This window comes from Carcharodon carcharias, chromosome 16 (genome assembly GCF_017639515.1).
Source record: "Carcharodon carcharias isolate sCarCar2 chromosome 16, sCarCar2.pri, whole genome shotgun sequence".
Taxonomy (NCBI): Eukaryota; Metazoa; Chordata; class Chondrichthyes; order Lamniformes; family Lamnidae; genus Carcharodon; species Carcharodon carcharias.
In genome coordinates, this window is record NC_054482.1 from 46,052,960 (window position 1) to 46,070,463 (window position 17,504).

The 17,504-nt window shown below is 42.7% G+C and overlaps 1 protein-coding gene across 3 annotated transcripts in view; it reads left to right on the forward strand.

Annotated features, from left to right (window-relative positions):
• Positions 1-17,504, forward strand: part of dhx9 (DEAH (Asp-Glu-Ala-His) box helicase 9) — an 86,590-nt gene that overhangs the window by 29,447 nt on the left and 39,639 nt on the right. For all 3 annotated transcript variants that reach the window (XM_041208069.1, XM_041208070.1, XM_041208072.1), the window contains 5 exons: positions 2,142-2,303; positions 11,423-11,500; positions 12,631-12,822; positions 13,534-13,675; positions 15,118-15,200. In XM_041208069.1, coding sequence (XP_041064003.1) covers positions 2,142-2,303; positions 11,423-11,500; positions 12,631-12,822; positions 13,534-13,675; positions 15,118-15,200 — 657 coding nt within the window. The remainder of the gene's footprint in view (positions 1-2,141; positions 2,304-11,422; positions 11,501-12,630; positions 12,823-13,533; positions 13,676-15,117; positions 15,201-17,504) is intronic.

A 17,504-nucleotide genomic window follows, 5' to 3' on the forward strand; every position in this document is an offset into this window, starting at 1 on the left:
CGAATTCAAAATGAGCTTCCTTGCAATTTGGCTCCTTTGCAGACATAGTTGTAGGCTTACAGGCTGGTTAGATCTTCAATGCCTCTGACTGACACACAAACTCCTTTCTGTTTATAACTAGCTCCCCCTTTGAATGTAAACCTTCCATTGTCTTACTAGGTTTTTAAATTTTACCTTTCTAACAATAATCCTTTCATTCTACCAATTCTATTAGTAATATAAACACATTGTTTGGTGTCCCCACCTAGGTGCAAGATTTTACTCCGACTCTTGAATGCTTTATTCAACAAATGCAAATGTACATGTTACCTTTTTTTCTCCCTGCATTTATCTCATTAACATCTCAAAACTAATATACATCAAAGCACCCAAACTAGCTGGCTTTAATCCAGTTAACATGCTCACAGACAGACCCTACTATAATTCCAATTTTAAAATAGCTTCCAATGACATAGGCATTAATATCTCTTCATAACACTGATGTTTGTGGGATCTTGCTATGCCCAAATTGGTTTTCACAGCTCCTGCATGAAAACACTAACTGCTTGAAAAGTACTTCTTCAGCTGTAAAGTGCTTTGGGCCATCCTGAGGGTATAAAAGATCCATAATAAATCCTTAACCAATCTGTTCTTGAAAACTGCCACGCCATTTCCAATTTCCCTTTCTTCTTCATAAGCCTTGATTGTCACCTCCCAAATCTTTTCCAGTTATTTCATGTTTGAACCTCTCCAAGCAGGTATCTGCCCCTGCCACAACACTAAAATGGCCCTAATCAAAAGTCACAAATGACATCCTATGGCTTTGTTGTCCGTAACAACTTTTCACACGGTTGACTGCACCATCCACCTCCAATGCCTTTGTTCTATGCTTTATCTATCCAATCATAGCTATGTAATCTCCAGAAATGGCTTGCCCTCCTGACCCCATCCCCTGTTGTCTGTAGAGTCACCCAAGGACATAGTGTTGGCCTCCTCCTATTCCTCATGTACATGCTGCCCCTTGGTGACATTTATCACCTAAAGGCTCCACATGTATGCTGAAAAACACCCAGCTCCATCTCTGCACCATAACTTGCTCTGAAATTTCCTCCATTTAAATGATAGGGAGATCAAAAAGATTATTCTTGGCTCCTGCCACAAGCTGCATACCCTTGCCAATTATTCCATCTCTTTCTGTCACTGTCTTTCACTAAACAAACTGTAGCCTCTCCATCTGAGTCAATTCCACATCATTTCCTTTGCGGGGAATGCCTGTCTCTGCCTCAATAACCTCTGCACTCTCTGCCCCTTGCCTCAGCAAGTCTGTTTCTGAAACCTGTTTTCACCTATATTTTTGTTTATTCTACTGCACTACTAGCTTGAGGTAAGCAAAAGCTCTGCTGCCCATATTCTAACATACCAAGTGCTGCTCAGCCATCACCCCTTGCTAATCTACATTGACACATGATCCTTCAATGCATCACATTGAACGTGAGAATGATAATTTTAAAAGCCCTTCATGGTTTTGCCCCTCCCTATCTCTGTAACCTCCAACCTTCCAAGAACTCTGTCCTTCTTTCACTCTGGTCTCTTAAGCTGGACCTTCAGCTTGTGGGCCTGAATATCTAGAATTCCCTTCCTAAAAATGCCCCCTTTCCATGGCTCTGTTTTTATTTTACCCTACTCAAAACCTACCTCTGACCAAATGATTAGTTACCCGCTTCCCCCAGCATAATATCCCCACAATATCTCCTCCTTTGGCCCTCTGTCAATTTTGGTTAATTCCAAAGCACTTCACAGAAGTGTAATGTTTTCCTACATTAAAGGCACAAATCAATGCAAGTTGTTACTTCAGTGTTCAGTTTTGGCCTTGTGGGGAAGCAATCGAACAGTGGAATGTTAGAATACATAGTCAGAATGGTGATCAGTCACAGATTGATCACTAGCTTGGTTTGGTTGTCTGGATGCTTTCTGTCTTAATGAGAAAGAAGGAAAATAAAAACTAAATTTGAGTTGATCCAAGAAAATACTTTTGGGTGATTATGGTAAGCAAAATACAGTTGAGACTTCTATGTGAGTGAACCATATTTGTGCACTGATGCATTCAAAGCTTTTATGCATATACATTGTTAACATTGATCTGCAATCATTTGATTCTGTAGCCCGAAGACCTGAATAATCCAGTTTCACTTACTGTTGGAAAGCTTGCCCACTTTGAACCGTCAATTCGACAGAATTTTGCAGGAGTTGTACCATGGTCACCTCCACAAGTCAACTGGAACCCTTGGACCAGTAGCAACATTGATGAAGGGCCTCTTGCATATGTAAGTGATGCCAGAAAATAGTGACTGTTGCTGGAAACTTGGCTATTGTAAAATCCACAATTGTGTAGCCATTAAGTGTACAAGCGCAATTGATATAATTTTCAAAAAGGGTATGTTTGTGATCTCTCAAGATGGGGTGTGAGGAAGGAAGCGCTCTCTAAATTTTCTTCATACTGTGTGAGCTACAAACGCCTCTAAGCAATTCTATTTTTGTCCGTGGGCAGCTTGCATTTTAAAAGTCACTGAACTTTCATAAATTTGTGCAGACTGCTTATTTTGGTGCATGGTACCTTTCTGTTTGCACACCCATTCTACTTCTTCTCCCTCTCGTCCCATTCTACCCCTGCTTACACATCCCACACCTGGACTACTGGGTTTCCTTTTCACTTAGGAGTGGGAGAATGCTCACAGCTTGAAAGTCTGGGCCTAGATCATGCACAAGCTTAAAAATCCTTCCATCTGACTAGATGAAATTAAACTCTCATCATATGGTCTCTCGCCCATTATCTACTAACCTAGGTAGTTTCAATTAACTTGCCGGTTTCCAGGCTGGCTTTTTATTATTTGTTCAGTGAGTGCAAATCCCCAAAGCCAAATGATAGTCTCTTCATTTGCTGAGTTTAAGGTAATTAGTCCATCATTTAGTCTGTAGAAGGGACACTCCTTGGTAACGTGCAGCATTGTTTGTGTCTCTCCACAAGTGCATGAGGGTTGAGACTCCAACTGTGGAGATTGGCTGCACAGTGGAGTCCTGGTCTGTCTTGAACCTGTTTCGCAAGGACCACTGTTGCTGTGGTAGTCCAAAGCCTGCCATTCGATAGATGGGGTTTGTCACAAAGAACCTGTTACTGACTTCGCATGTTTTCTATTCCTTGATCCAAAGGATGTCTTCTGGTAGATCTTGCTTGGGATGGGGCAGGGTGAGGATGGTGCTCCATAACGAATACTAAGATGGAATACGGGCAGTAGTTAGGTTGAATGGATCATCATGGAGTGGTAAGTAAGGTGCAGCACGGATGGTTTTAACCAGGTTGTGAGTTTTTGTCAGTCGGTGAATGCATGTGGGAATGATGTTTGTGAGGACTGGAAGTCAGAGGAGGGTGTTGAGTGGAAGGTTCCAGTTATGATGTGCATTGCTGAGTTCAGCTAAGTGTCCACAAGATATGTGTGAGATAACCTTTGGCAGACAGGTGCATAGTACTATTCTATGGAGTATGATAGAGCATGCACTACATTTCCAGAGTGGCAGCAGCACCCCAAATAAATCCAGCTAGTTTGGTTAGTAGATTGTTTATGGTTTTGCCCTTTTGCTGGTTTCTTCAAATGTCCCTGGAAGGACGAGCTTCTATCTAGAGCACTCCCAAGTATATTGGGTTGGGATCATGCTTTAGTTTCTGGCCATCCATGTAGATATGTAATTCTTTTTTGGGCACTAGTATTGTGGAGATGGAATACATTGGATGTGGTTTTGGAGGGATTCAGTGTGAGATGCCATGTGCTGCAGTAGTCCATCAACTTTGTAACACCTTTGTTAAGGGGTTGGTCCAGAGTGCAGAAGGATGGAGCTTGGGTGGCACAGTACAAGCAAATTGAATCCAGGCTGGTATATGTGACTCAGTGAATGCTACAGGTAAGTCTTCATTGGCCATTTGTGCATAATTAACAATCTAGTCTGCATCATATACATGCCCATCACAAAGTATTCGGTGCTCCTTGAGTCTAAATCCATTGATTGACTTTACCCCAGACTGTGTTTATATTTGACCACAATGGGCTGTGCCCATTGTGTTTGTGACCTTTAGCTGTTGTGGACCTTTCTGGGCCATTTGTCTGCAGTTTGAGTTCTGGACTATTGGAAACTGCTGAATGGGGATCAATCCAAGTCTTTAATTTGGCAATGCAACGAGATGCTTTATGGATAAAAACAAAAAAACTGCGGATGCTGGAAATTCAAAACAAAAACAGAATTACCTGGAAAAACTCCAGGTCTGGCAGCATCGGCGGAGAAGAAAAGAGTTGACGTTTCGAGTCCTCATGACCCTTTGACAGAACTTGAGTTCGAGTCCAAGAAAGAGTTGAAATATAAGCTGGTTTAAGGTGTGTTTGGTGGGGGGGAGAAGAGAGAGAGAGAAGTGGAGGGGGTTGGTGTGGTTGTAGGGACAAACAAGCAGTGTTAGAAGCAGATCATCAAAAGATGTCACAAACAACAGAACAAAAGAACACATAGGTGTTAAATTGGTGATATTATCTAAACCAATGTGCTAATTAAGAATGGATGGTAGGGCACTCAAGGTATAGCTCTAGTGGGGGTGGGGAGAGCATAAAAGATTTAAAAATATTTAAAAATAATGGAAATAGGTGGGAAAAGAAAAATCTGTATAATTTATTGGAAAAAAACAAAAGGAAGGGGGAAACAGAAAGGGGGTGGGGATGTTTCCCCCTTTTTGTTTTTTCCCAATAAATTATATAGATTTTTCTTTTCCCACCTATTTCCATTATTTTTAAATATTTTTAAATCTTTTATGCTCTCCCCACCCCCACTAGAGCTATACCTTGAGTGCCCTACCATCCATTCTTAATTAGCACATTTGTTTAGATAATATCACCAACTTTAATGCCTATGTGTTCTTTTGTTCTGTTGTTTGTGACATCTTTTGATGATCTGCTCCTATCACTGCTTGTTTGTCCCTACAACCACACCAACCCCCTCCACTTCTCTCTCTCTCTTCTCCCCCCCACCAAACACACCTTAAACCAGCTTATATTTCAACTCTTTCTTGGACTCGAACTCAAGTTCTGTCGAAGGGTCATGAGGACTCAAAACGTCAACTCTTTTCTTCTCCGCCGATGCTGCCAGACCTGCTGAGTTTTTCCAGGTAATTCTGTTTTTGTTTTCAGATGCTTTATGGACCTGATTGCTTTCATCCAGTTCAGCGCCTACCATCCCCTCATGGGCCAAACAGCTACCTGGGAATTTCTGAGTCCTCTCCCACAACTTTTGCCTGATGAATCTGGAGAACTCCACCTTCTGGAATCCATCTCTCGGGGCTCTGGGCCCTTGCCAAGCTTCTTGCTTACTTCCATACACATCTCCCCCTCCCCTCTGTTCAAGCTTGTTGCTCTTCCTATTACAGATTCCCTTTCTCCTGCACTCATTACTCCTGCAATCAAGGCTGCACTTCTCCATGTGCTCCCTAGCTACTTACGTTTTTGCTATTGCTGCTTGATTCTCAGCCCTGTGTCCCCCTTGGGCTCACTGTTAGTGGCTTGTTTATTTCATTATGTGATCTGTTTGCTGCATGGCCATGCAAGTGCACACCTTAGTATGTTGGCGGGCACAGAATTTTGTTCACCAAATGTACATTGCACATGATATATTGGGGTTAAAGTTTGTTACAGAAACTAATTTATTGCATATGCTAAAATTTTACCCTATTGAACTCTGGTTAAATCACAAGCATCTGCTTTAACACTGACAGAAAGCAGTTTTACAGCACAGGAGCAGGCTATTTGGTCCAACTAATACATGCTGGTCAAAAACAGAATTACCCGGAAAAACTCAGCAGGTCTGGCAGCATCGGCGGAGAAGAAAAGAGTTGACGTTTCGAGTCCTAATGACCCTTCGACAGAATTTGAGTTCGAGTCCAAGAAAGAGTTGAAATATAAGCTGGTTTAAGGTGTGTGGGGGGGGGCGGGGAGAGAGAGAGAGAAAGAGAAGTGGGGGGGTGGTGGTTGTAGGGACAAACAAGCAGTGATAGAAGCAGATCATCAAAGGATGTCAACAACAATAGAACAAAAGAACACATAGGTGTTAAAGTTGGTGATATTATCTAAACCAATGTGCTAATTAAGAATGGATGGTAGGGCACTCAAGGTATAGCTCTAGTGGGGGTGGGGAGGGCATAAAAGATTTTAAGATATTTAAAAATAATGGAAATAGGTGGGAAAAGAAAAATCTATATAATTTATTGGAAAAAAAAAGGAAGGGGGAAACAGAAAGGGGGTGGGGATGGAGGAGGGAGCTCACGACCTAAAGTTGTTGAATTCAATATTCAGTCCGGAAGGTTGTAAAGTGCCTAGTCGGAAGATGAGGTGTTGTTCCTCCAGTTTGCGTTGGGCTTCACTGGAACAATGCAGCAAGCCAAGGACAGACATGTGGGCAAGAGAGCAGGGTGGAGTGTTAAAATGGCAAGCGACAGGGAGGTTTGGGTCATTCTTGCGGACAGACCGCAGGTGTTCTGCAAAGCGGTCGCCCAGTTTACGTTTGGTCTCTCCAATGTAGAGGAGACCACATTGAGAGCAACGAATGCAGTAGACTAAGTTGGGGGAAATGCAAGCGAAATGCTGCTTCACTTGAAAGGAGTGTTTGGGCCCTTGGACGGTGAGGAGAGAGGAAGTGAAGGGGCAGGTGTTGCATCTTTTGTGTGGGCACGGGGTGGTGCCATAGGAGAGGGTTGAGGAGTAGGGGGTGATGAAGAATTTCTGTTCTTTTCTGCGACAAGATTTCCGTTCCTCTCTTTTGCCTTGCTCACCTTCATTGCTTTCCATTTCCCTCCTGGTGTTTGACAAGGTGTTTACTAAAACCCGCTTTCACAGCCATATCTCCTTTCTCAGTGACTGTCTCCGTCTCCGACTTACCCCACGTGGATTTCAACTGAAATTCCACCCCTCATGTTTCCAACCCACCCAGGATTACAGTTATCTCCGGGACATTAAAACGTTTCTCGGACTGCTGTTCCCGTCACATTCTGAAATCCACACTCAGTGCCATGCACCGCCATATGAACACACCCGACCTCTCCCTCCAGCAGCACCGCCGTACCCTTTCTCAAAGCTGCGCGTGCCCCCAGTTTCATTTTATTCTTCAGCTCATCCGACGCCTCAACAAGAAACTTTTTCTCTTTCTCTCAAGTGCTAAGGAACGCAAGCTCCAACAACTCATCGACACCAACACCCATCTAGGACCCTCCACCCCTGCCCGCCCCTCTGTCCCCACCCCATCATCCAATCCCAGCTGTGTATTCACTATACCCCCTGACTTTCCCCTCTCCGATGCTGAACGTTCAGTGCTCAGCAAAGGACTTAGTTTCATACCCTTACGCCCTCACCTCAATGAATTTCGGGCTCGGCACGATGCTGAACTCTTCTTCCGCCGTCTTCGTCTCCGGGCTCACTTCTTTGGGCAGGAGTCCTCTCCCAGTTCAACGGATCCTTTTACCCATCTCCAATATTCTCCCTCCACCTGGACCCCTCCCTCTGGATTCTTACCTTCTCTTGATCTTTTCATTGAGAACTGTCGGCGCGACATTAGTCGTCTCAATTTCTCTGCTCCTCTCACCCATTCTAACCTGTCTCTCGCTGAACTTACTGCACTCCATTCTCTCAGGTCCAACCCTGACATTGTCATCAAACCCGCTGACAAGGGTGGTGCTGTTGTTGTCTGGCGCACTGACCTCTACCTTGTGGAGGCTGAGCGTCAACTCGCAGACACTTCCTCCTACCTCTCCCTGGACCATGACCCCACCACTGAACATCAAGCCATTGTTTCCAGGACTGTCACTGACCTCATCTCTGGGGATCTCCCTCCCACAGCTTCCAACCTGATAGTCGCCCAACCTCGGACGGCCCGCTTCTATCTCCTACCCAAAATCCACAAACAGAACTGCCCCGGTAGACCGATCGTCTCAGCTTGCTCCTGCCCCACAGAACTCATTTCTCGTTATCTTGACTCTCTTCTCTCTCCCCTTGTCCAGTCCCTTCCCACCTACATCCGTGATTCCTCTGACACCTTACGTCACATCAACAATTTCCAGTTCCCTGGCCCCAACCGCTTCCTCTTCACCATGGATGTCCAATCCCTCTACACCTCCATCCCCCATCAGGATGGTCTGAGGGCCCTTAGCTTCTTCCTCGAACAGAGGCCCGAACAATCCCCATCCACCACTACTCTCCTCCGTCTGGCTGAACTTGTTCTCACACTGAACAATTTCTCCTTCAACTCCTCTCACTTCCTCCAAATAAAAGGTGTGGCTATGGGTACCCGCATGGGCCCCAGCTATGCCTGTCTCTTTATGGGGTATGTGGAACATTCCTTGTTCCAGTCCTACTCCGGCCCCCTTCCACAACTCTTTCTCCGGTACATCGATGATTACCTCGGTACCGCTTCATGCTCTCGTCGGGACTTGGAAAAATTTATTAATTTTGCTTCCAATCTCCACCCCTCCATCATTTTCAAGTGGTCCATCTCTGACACTTCCCTTCCCTTCCTTGACCTCTCTGTCTCAATCTCTGGTGATAGACTGTCCACCAATATCCATTACAAACCCACCGACTCCCACAGCTATCTCGACTACAGCTCCTCACACCCCGCTTCCTGTAAGGACTCCATCCCATTCTCTCAGTTCCTTCGCCTCCATCGCATCTGTTCTGATGATGCCACCTTCAAAAACAGTTCCTCTGACATGTCCTCCTTCTTCCTTAACCACCCACGGCCGTTGACAGGGCCCTCAAACTTGTCCGGCCCATCTCCCGCGCATCCGCCCTCACGCCTTCTCCTCCCTCCCAGAAACATGATAGGGTCCCCCTTGTCCTCACTTATCACCCCACCAGCCTCCGCATTCAAAGGATCATCCTCCGCCATTTCTGCCAACTCCAGCATGATGCCACCACCAAACACATCTTCCCTTCACCCCCCCCTATCGGCATTCCGTAGGGATCGCTCCCTCCGGGTCACCCTGGTCCACTCCTCCATCACCCCTACTCCTCAACCCCCTCCTATGGCACCACCCCATGCCCACGCAAAAGATGCAACACCTGCCCCTTCACTTCCTCTCTCCTCACCGTCCAAGGACCCAAACACTCCTTTCAAGTGAAGCAGCATTTCACTTGCATTTCCCCCAACTTAGTCTACTGCATTCGTTGCTCCCAATGTGGTCTCCTCTACATTGGAGAGACCAAACGTAAACTGGGCGACCGCTTTGCAGAACACCTGCGGTCTGTCCGCAAGAATGACCCAAACCTCCCTGTCGCTTGCCATTTTAACACTCCACCCTGCTCTCTTGCCCACATGTCTGTCCTTGGCTTGCTGCATTGTTCCAGTGAAGCTCAACGCAAACTGGAGGAACAACACCTCATCTTCCGACTAGGGACTTTACAACCTTCCGGACTGAATATTGAATTCAACAACTTTAGGTCGTGAGCTCCCTCCCCCATCCCCACCCCCTTTCTGTTTCCCCCTTCCTTTTTTTTCCAATAAATTATATAGATTTTTCTTTTCCCACCTATTTCCATTATTTTTAAATATCTTAAAATCTTTTATGCCCTCCCCACCCCCACTAGAGCTATACCTTGAGTGCCCTACCATCCATTCTTAATTAGCACATTCGTTTAGATAATATCACCAACTTTAATACATTTGTGTTCTTTTGTTCTTTTGTTGTTGACATCTTTTGATGATCTGCTTCTAACACTGCTTGTTTGTCCCTACAACCACACCCCCCCTCCACTTCTCTCTCTCTCTCTCTCTCTCTCTCTCTCTCTCTCTCTCTCTGCCCCCCACACACACCTTAAACCAGCTTATATTTCAACTCTTTCTTGGACTCGAACTCAAGTTCTGTCGAAGGGTCATGAGGACTCGAAACGTCAACTCTTTTCTTCTCCGCCGATGCTGCCAGACCTGCTGAGTTTTTCCGGGTAATTCTGTTTTTGTTTTGGATTTCCAGCATCCGCAGTTTTTTTGTTTTTAGTACATGCTGGTGTTTATTCCGCACAGGAGCGTCCTCCCATCTGACTTCATCTAATCTTAGTGCAACTTCCTATTTTTTGTACAAATCTAGCTTCAAATGTATCAGCATGCTATGTGTGCAGCTGTTTGCCAGCAGACTGTTAGAAACTCTCTTGTCCTTGGGGCGGAGAAGGGAAGGAAAATGTGATCCCTGTGGTTTTAAAATAGGCACTCTGTAGAAGAGAGTGCTCAGAAGCCAGAAACCCCACAGAATGTGAGAGAGAAACTTCCCTTCATAATATTGGGATTAAAAGTACTGTGGGGTGGAGGAAGGAGTTGAAGTGGACAGCAGCTCAGAGAGTTCTTGTGCAAGTCTTGCAGATTTTGAGAAACACCAAGTATTTTAAAATCTACGAAAAGGAATAAAGACCCTTGCATAAAGAGTAAGCTAATGAGGAGGTCCACTAGATTCTCTAGCTCGATAAAGTTTGTCTGGCTGTTATTGGATTTTGTTGCAGGGGAGCCTCATAAAACTTTGACAGACTGGCCAGTGGGGCAGGCCCTAGCAGGGAAGCCATGCAACATCATTGTTTGACTTGGTCTTCCCATTCAAAAGTAATATTTCTAGTGCAGATGAAATGCAACTGGCAGCCTCTCTCTTTTCGTTATTAACTTCATGTTCCCCTAAGAGGGAGAGCACCATTTTGCTCTCTATAAGAGTGTTGACTAGACTTGTTCTGTTACATGAAATTTGCAGATGAAGTTTACAAGCAAATTTTTTCAAATCCAGCCTCAGCATTTCGTCAGAAGGTCCTAGTCATAAATGAATACTCTTTGCATTTAGAAACTTGAAATTGATGACGTAACGGTAAACCATGTTCTGACTACATTGACGTTTATGTTACCTGCTATAATGAAGGAGAGACCCCTCCCCCTGTTGGAAAACCAAGAGTGCCCAAATCACTGGGCACTGCTGTTCATTGCCATCACCACCTGTCCACTCTATTTGTCTCTAGTATTTGCTTCCCTTACACTAGTAACAGTAAATGATTCTATCAAGTAGTCTGCTGGCTCACACCTACTCATAGCACCTATCCATAATTTCAGCTGCCCAATCTACCATGGAAAGAACTGATCAAAAACACTGCTTTGCAGACAACCATGTGCCTCACCCCACACACCCCCCTCCCCCCCCCACTGTACACAAACAGTAGATAGCACTCAATTACCTCAGTAATACTACCAGTTTTATTAATTTCAACAGTCCCAGTGACTTTGAAGATGAAAATAGAAGGTGCTTTTTCAATGTATGTTTTTATTACTTTTAGAAACATTTTGGTCTTGAATAGCCACACTAATTAGAAGTGCCATTGTGACTCAATTGTACTTTCTTTAGGCAACACCAGAACAAATCAGTATGGATTTAAAGAATGAGCTACAATATCAGATGCAGAATGATAGCAACCTGCAACATGTATGTACTACTGTTTCCTTTCTTGTATGTTCTTTGCAGTTCTTTTGTATAATAACTTCTTCAGCTGTTATTTTTAAGGACTGACCTGGTGTTGAATTATTTGACAGATTTACATAGTACCTAGCACATTCATTTCTTAATTAGAAATTGAGTTTAAGCCCCATTAGGGGTTAAAGCACACAACCTCAGCTGATAGTCAGTGCAACAGTGAGGAAGAATGCAGTATTTTCAGAGGTGCAGTCTATAGTATGAAATATTATCTTGAACCTCTGTCACTCGTTCCAAGACTTTGAAACCCTTCCTAAAGTATTTATATTACATTAAAAATATTGCATCTATACCCACTTCCCTATGTCTCAGTAGACTTCAAGTTCTCTTTTTTTTGTATATTTGTGTCAACCTTTTCCAGTTAGTCATCATAATGTCATAGAAATTTCTATGTAAACTCTTCACTAGGCTATCTAAACACTGGGTTCTCAAATTCCAAAATGGGGTTGATAACAGAAAGGGGGATTATCATTATCAGAAAGGTGGAGCAAGGGAAACCACTCGCAGTTCCTAAACCAGAACTAACTTCACTCTTTACAGCTTACCAGACTCCATATCATGAACACTGGTGAAATTTTAAAATTCAAATCTCCCCATGGTCTTGTTCCCTTCTTATCTATTTCTGCTGCCTCCAATCTTCCAAAATCGCTGTGTTCCTCCAATTCATATAAATTCTTGATTTTAATCACTCCACTCTTGGCAGCTGGCCCATCAGTTGGCTGGACCCTGAGCCCTTGAATTCCCTCCCTAAATCTGTGTCTTTCTTCCTTTTAAAACGCTCCTTAAAGCTGACCTTTTTGACAAGATATTGGTCCCGTGTCTGAATATCTCTTTATGCAACTTGGTGTTAAGATTTGTTTCATGATGCTACTGTGAAACTCTTTGCGATGTTCTGCTACTTTAAAGGCATAATATAAATGCAGGTTGTTGCTATACCAGTAGGTTCTTGTTTTAAGTTATAAGGGACTTTTGGGGTAATGCACCCTTGTGGGGGCAAATTAAGCCTAATAGCATGTCGTTTTTAAACTTGTGTTTTTAAATTAGAAGTTGGTTATTGACAATTGTGTTTTGTCTCAATGCAGATACTGAATGAAAGAAGCCAATTACCAGTCAAAAATTTTGAAGATGAAATCCTTAAATCAGTCAATTGCAGTCCAGTTATCATTATTCGAGGTCAAACTGGGTGTGGTAAAACTACTCAGGTCCCTCAATACATCCTGGATGAATACATTAGAAGTGGCAGAGGTTCTGAATGTAACATTGTAGTCACACAGGTGCGTGAGAAATACTAAGAGGTGTATCTGTGAGAAGCATACTCATCCACTTATTCCCTTTCTAATCCATCTCCAACCTGTTGACTTGATTCCTGATAATCCTGTAGTGGGTTCTAGTTTGATAACAAGAAGCTTGTGGTGCTTTGTGTTAGTAGCTGCACAGTTTCAGACCCGACTCTATAAAACCCTATCTAAGTTCTCTGGATTTAGGTAACTATAAAATTCATTGTGTATTAGACATGTAGAAATTGCTGTGGTTTTGGAGACTCTTAACATGGCAATTAAAACATCCTGATGCCATTTAAAAAAACATTCTCTTCCAAATCCACCTGCCAAAAAGACCCCAAATTGACAAATGCCAACTTGATATTTTGGGTTAGATAGAAATAGTGTACAGGTGCAGGTGGTTTGTGGTTGACTGTTTGCAGAACAAGACAACAAAAGTCACTATTACAGTCTACACTTCAAATTTAAGTTTAATAACTATTTTTGTACATGCAGGCATGTTAATACACTTTTAATTTAATAAGTCATAGTATTTTGAAAACTCAAATCAAATACTTATAATGGCTTTTTTAAATTCTGGAGGCTGGTTAGTAGCATATGTTGAGAGAATATAAATTGATGTTTTGGGTATTGAACCTTTTGCTACTGGAAATATTGCTTACCTATGCAAACCTGTATTTCATTTCCTGTTGTATTATTTTACAGCCTCGACGTATTAGCGCTGTGTCAGTTGCAGAACGTGTTGGTTGTGAACGTGGCGAAGAACTTGGCAAGAGTTGTGGTTACAGTGTTCGTTTTGAATCCATATTGCCAAGGCCACATGGCAGCATAATGTTCTGTACTGTAGGTTAGTATTACATTGTAAGACAACTGACTTGCAGTAAAATTGTTTTGTCAGAAAATTCAAAGCTGACGAGCAATTTTTAAAATGTTTTTGTTTTTGGAGGGAAGAGGTGTTTACCCGTCTTGTGTTCATCTAAGTAAAGGATGTTGGTACCTGGGGCAAGTTAGAATACAATTCTACTTTAAAATAATAAATCCTATTGAAGTGCAGTTTAGATCAGGGTTTCCTTAGCAACAATGTCCAAGCCTTTTTCCTTTGTGGATTTCTTTGCTTTGTATCAGGGAGCCCTGTGGGCCATATAGAAAGTTAAAATCTATGAAAATTAAGTTGCCAAAATGTGCTACTGCCTCAAAAATGGCTAAATCAACATAAGAATAGCCCTATGCAGTCCTCCAAAATTAAATAGAACAAAGCAGCAAGTAGTACATTATATGCGAATAGGACTGAATTGCTTGTGTTTTGTGAGGTGTAAATTGCCCCATGGAAATCCATGGTTTAGTGCAGAACTTTAAACACTTGTCACTTGAAATACTTGTCAATCAATGCACCTTAACTGGTTGTTCCATGTCCCACTGATCTGTTTATGAATTGCTTTCACATTTCGATTCAATTATTTATTATACAGCGATGTGATAAGAAGCAAGTGTTCTGAGACAGCTTTGGATGGCACTGCTTTCTAGCCTGTGGATCAGAACCCAGTTTATCAACAACATAAGAAAGGAGACTTGAAACATAATGATATGTCGGGATAGGGAATTCTTGGATTCAGGTGGGGTGGGGAGGACAAAGAGCAGAAATGAGTATTATTGTCTATTTAATAATTGACCAAAATGGGTTATGATAATGGTAATGAATGTTTTTGCTGCCAACATGTTCCCATTTGACCTACTTCAGAATTCACACTCTTCAGAGACCTGAGGACAGATTGAGAATTTTGTTTTTGAAAGTGGAGTGGTTTATCATCTGGAACAAAAATAACTTGAAATTCCAATGTGGCAGCAGCAAAGAAGGACTATTTTATGTAGCAAGTGGTTAGGATCTGGAATACACTGTCTGAGAGTGTGGTGGAGGCAAAATCAGTGGTGGCTTTCAAAAGAGAATTGGATCATTATCTGAAGAGGAAAGATTTGCAGGGCTGTGGGGGAAAAAGTAAGGGACTGAGACTGGGTGAATTGCTCTTGCAGAGAGCCCACACTGACACAATGGGTCATGTGCTGTAACCATTCTCTGATTCTATGTTGAGCCTTTGAAAATTAATATAAGGTTAGTGTGAGTACAGAAAAAGCAGCCTGTAAATATATTACGGAAATTCTCAGCAGAGCTTATACAGATTGCAAAAATGAAATCTGGCTTTTTAGTGGGCCAGGAGCAACCTGTTGCAAACTACATAGACATCAAATACATTTATTTGAACTTAGTGAAACTGATGATTATTGTACTCTTAGGTGTACTGCTGAGGAAATTAGAAGCTGGCCTTCGTGGTATAAGCCATGTAATAGTGGATGAAATCCATGAGAGAGACATTAATGTGAGTATTTGCACATTCTTCATTTTGAAAGGGACATCCAATATGACTATTTTCAACTTTAATGTCCTTTTCTGCCATTTAAGTTTTTTTGATGGAGGCAGGGGATTGTTTTTCTTTGTCAGTACTCTTGCATTCCATATGCCATAGGTACTCTCCTTAGCCAGGAAAGTATGCTTCTATAACGATCAAGCTGATTTGTTTTTCCACCATGTTTACAGAATTTGGCAAAAACAGCATTTTTTGTTGGCTGCAAATTCAGTTTCAGATAGCTCCAGTTTGCAACTCTCAGCACACATTGGGCTGAAATTTGAGGCCATCTGGCGGGTACGGTGGGCGGGCCCAGGAAATGGCCCGCCACCCCCGATTGGCCCCCGACCACAAGTTCACGCTGGCTGGCCAATTAACGGCCAGCCAGCGTGAAAGATGTGCTGAAGGGCTCCGTGCTGCTGGGATGGGGGCAGGAGGAGGTCAGCGTGGGCACAGGGGAGCATGCAATGAAAGCTCCCTGAAGGCAGAGTTGCCTCAGGGAGCTGAAGAATTTGAAATCATGAAATAAAAAATTTAAATTTTGAAAAAAAAATCCACACATCCAACTTACCTAAACATATAGATTATAAAAATACTGCCCAAACATTTCTATTTTTCTTTAATTAATATTGGAAACCTCATCCCGCCCTTGAATAAGGTTTCCTCAAAAACCCAAAGGCCTGATTCGCCTGCCCGCCAACCATAACATTGGACAGGCAGCGAAAAACCCAGATTAATTAATACATTAATGGCCTTAATAGGCCTCTTAATTGTCGGCAGCGTGCTGCCGACTCTCACGTGCCCGCCGACCGACATATCGTATCTGCGCGATATCATCAGGGCACTCGCCTGACATCACCGCACACTATTTTATGTTTGGGCGTGTCGACAGCGAGCCTGCAAGCTGAGCGAAAAATCCTGTCCATTGTTTTTGATGCCTACCCATTCATCAAGGTCTCATCATGTGTAATGTCTTTACAACTTTCAGATTTTTGTAAGTTGCTGCAAGCCCCACAAATAACTCTGCAGCAGAGCTTCAACTATTTTTCCTGATCATCAGCTGAAAGCTTAGCTGAACAAGGCCATGTATAAGATGTTGTTTTATTGCACAACGTATTGATGACAGTCCTGTACTTTTTGGTATAAATTATCCTCCTCTCTCGAACAAAACATTCAATTCATGCTAATATTGTTCTTATCTTCATTCTTTGACTTAAGATATTGCTGTAAAATATTGCTGTTGCTACTGGGAAGCTAGTTTAAACTAACTTTGAAGAGGGATAGAAACCAGAATGTAACATTAGAAAGGAAAAACAAGCCACACAAGATTTAGAAAGACAGATAGCATTAGTGTCAGAAATGTTGCAGGATCAGAGTAAGATGGAATGCAGTGAAGTTTGTTAGGTTTACAATGCATGTATGTGAATGGTCAAAACTTGGAGAGATTTAGTTATTCATCACTGTCCGTTGTCCACCATTAGTGTGGATGTTTCATTATGTAATACGAAACACTTTTGACAGTGGAGAAGCCACAAATTTTGTTCTGAGATATAGTCAATTTAAAAAAAACTGGAAAATAAGTCAGAGTCATTTGGCCTATTGAGTTTGTCTCTCTCCAGACCAATCCAGTCAGTCCTGTTCCCTGGTTCAATCTCCATAGCCCTGTAATTTTATTTCCCTCAAGTGCACATCCAGTTTCATTTTGAAATCATTCACCATCTCCACTTCCTAAATTTTTTCAGGCAAGGATTTTCACTTCATTACCACTTGCTGCGTAAAATAGTTCTTCCTCACACCCTTGTCCCTCTCACCCAAAACTTTCACCTGTGACTCCTAGTCCTTGTATCACCAGTTAATGGGAGCCACTTTTCTTTGTTTACTGTAACTAAACCAGTCATCATCCTATACACCTCTATCAAATCTGCCTTGCTCCAATGAGCATAAACCTAGTTTCTCCAATCTAACTTTCTAGCTAAAATCCCTCATCTCTGAAACCATTCTGGGAAATTTCCCCTGCACCCTCTCTCGGATTCATGCATTCTCCCTAAAGTATGGTGACCAGAACTGGATGCAGTCCTCTTCTGGCCATAACTAGAGCTTTATAAAGGTTCAGCATATCTTCACTGCTTTTGTACTTCTCTTGCTATGAAGCTTAAGAGTCCAAACACATTTTCACTCATTGCCCTTTTGGGATTTATTCTGTTGATTGTGTTTCCAAACTCCTGCAATGTTAAGGTTATGACAGCTGGAACTTGCAGACATTCCCTTCCCTACATA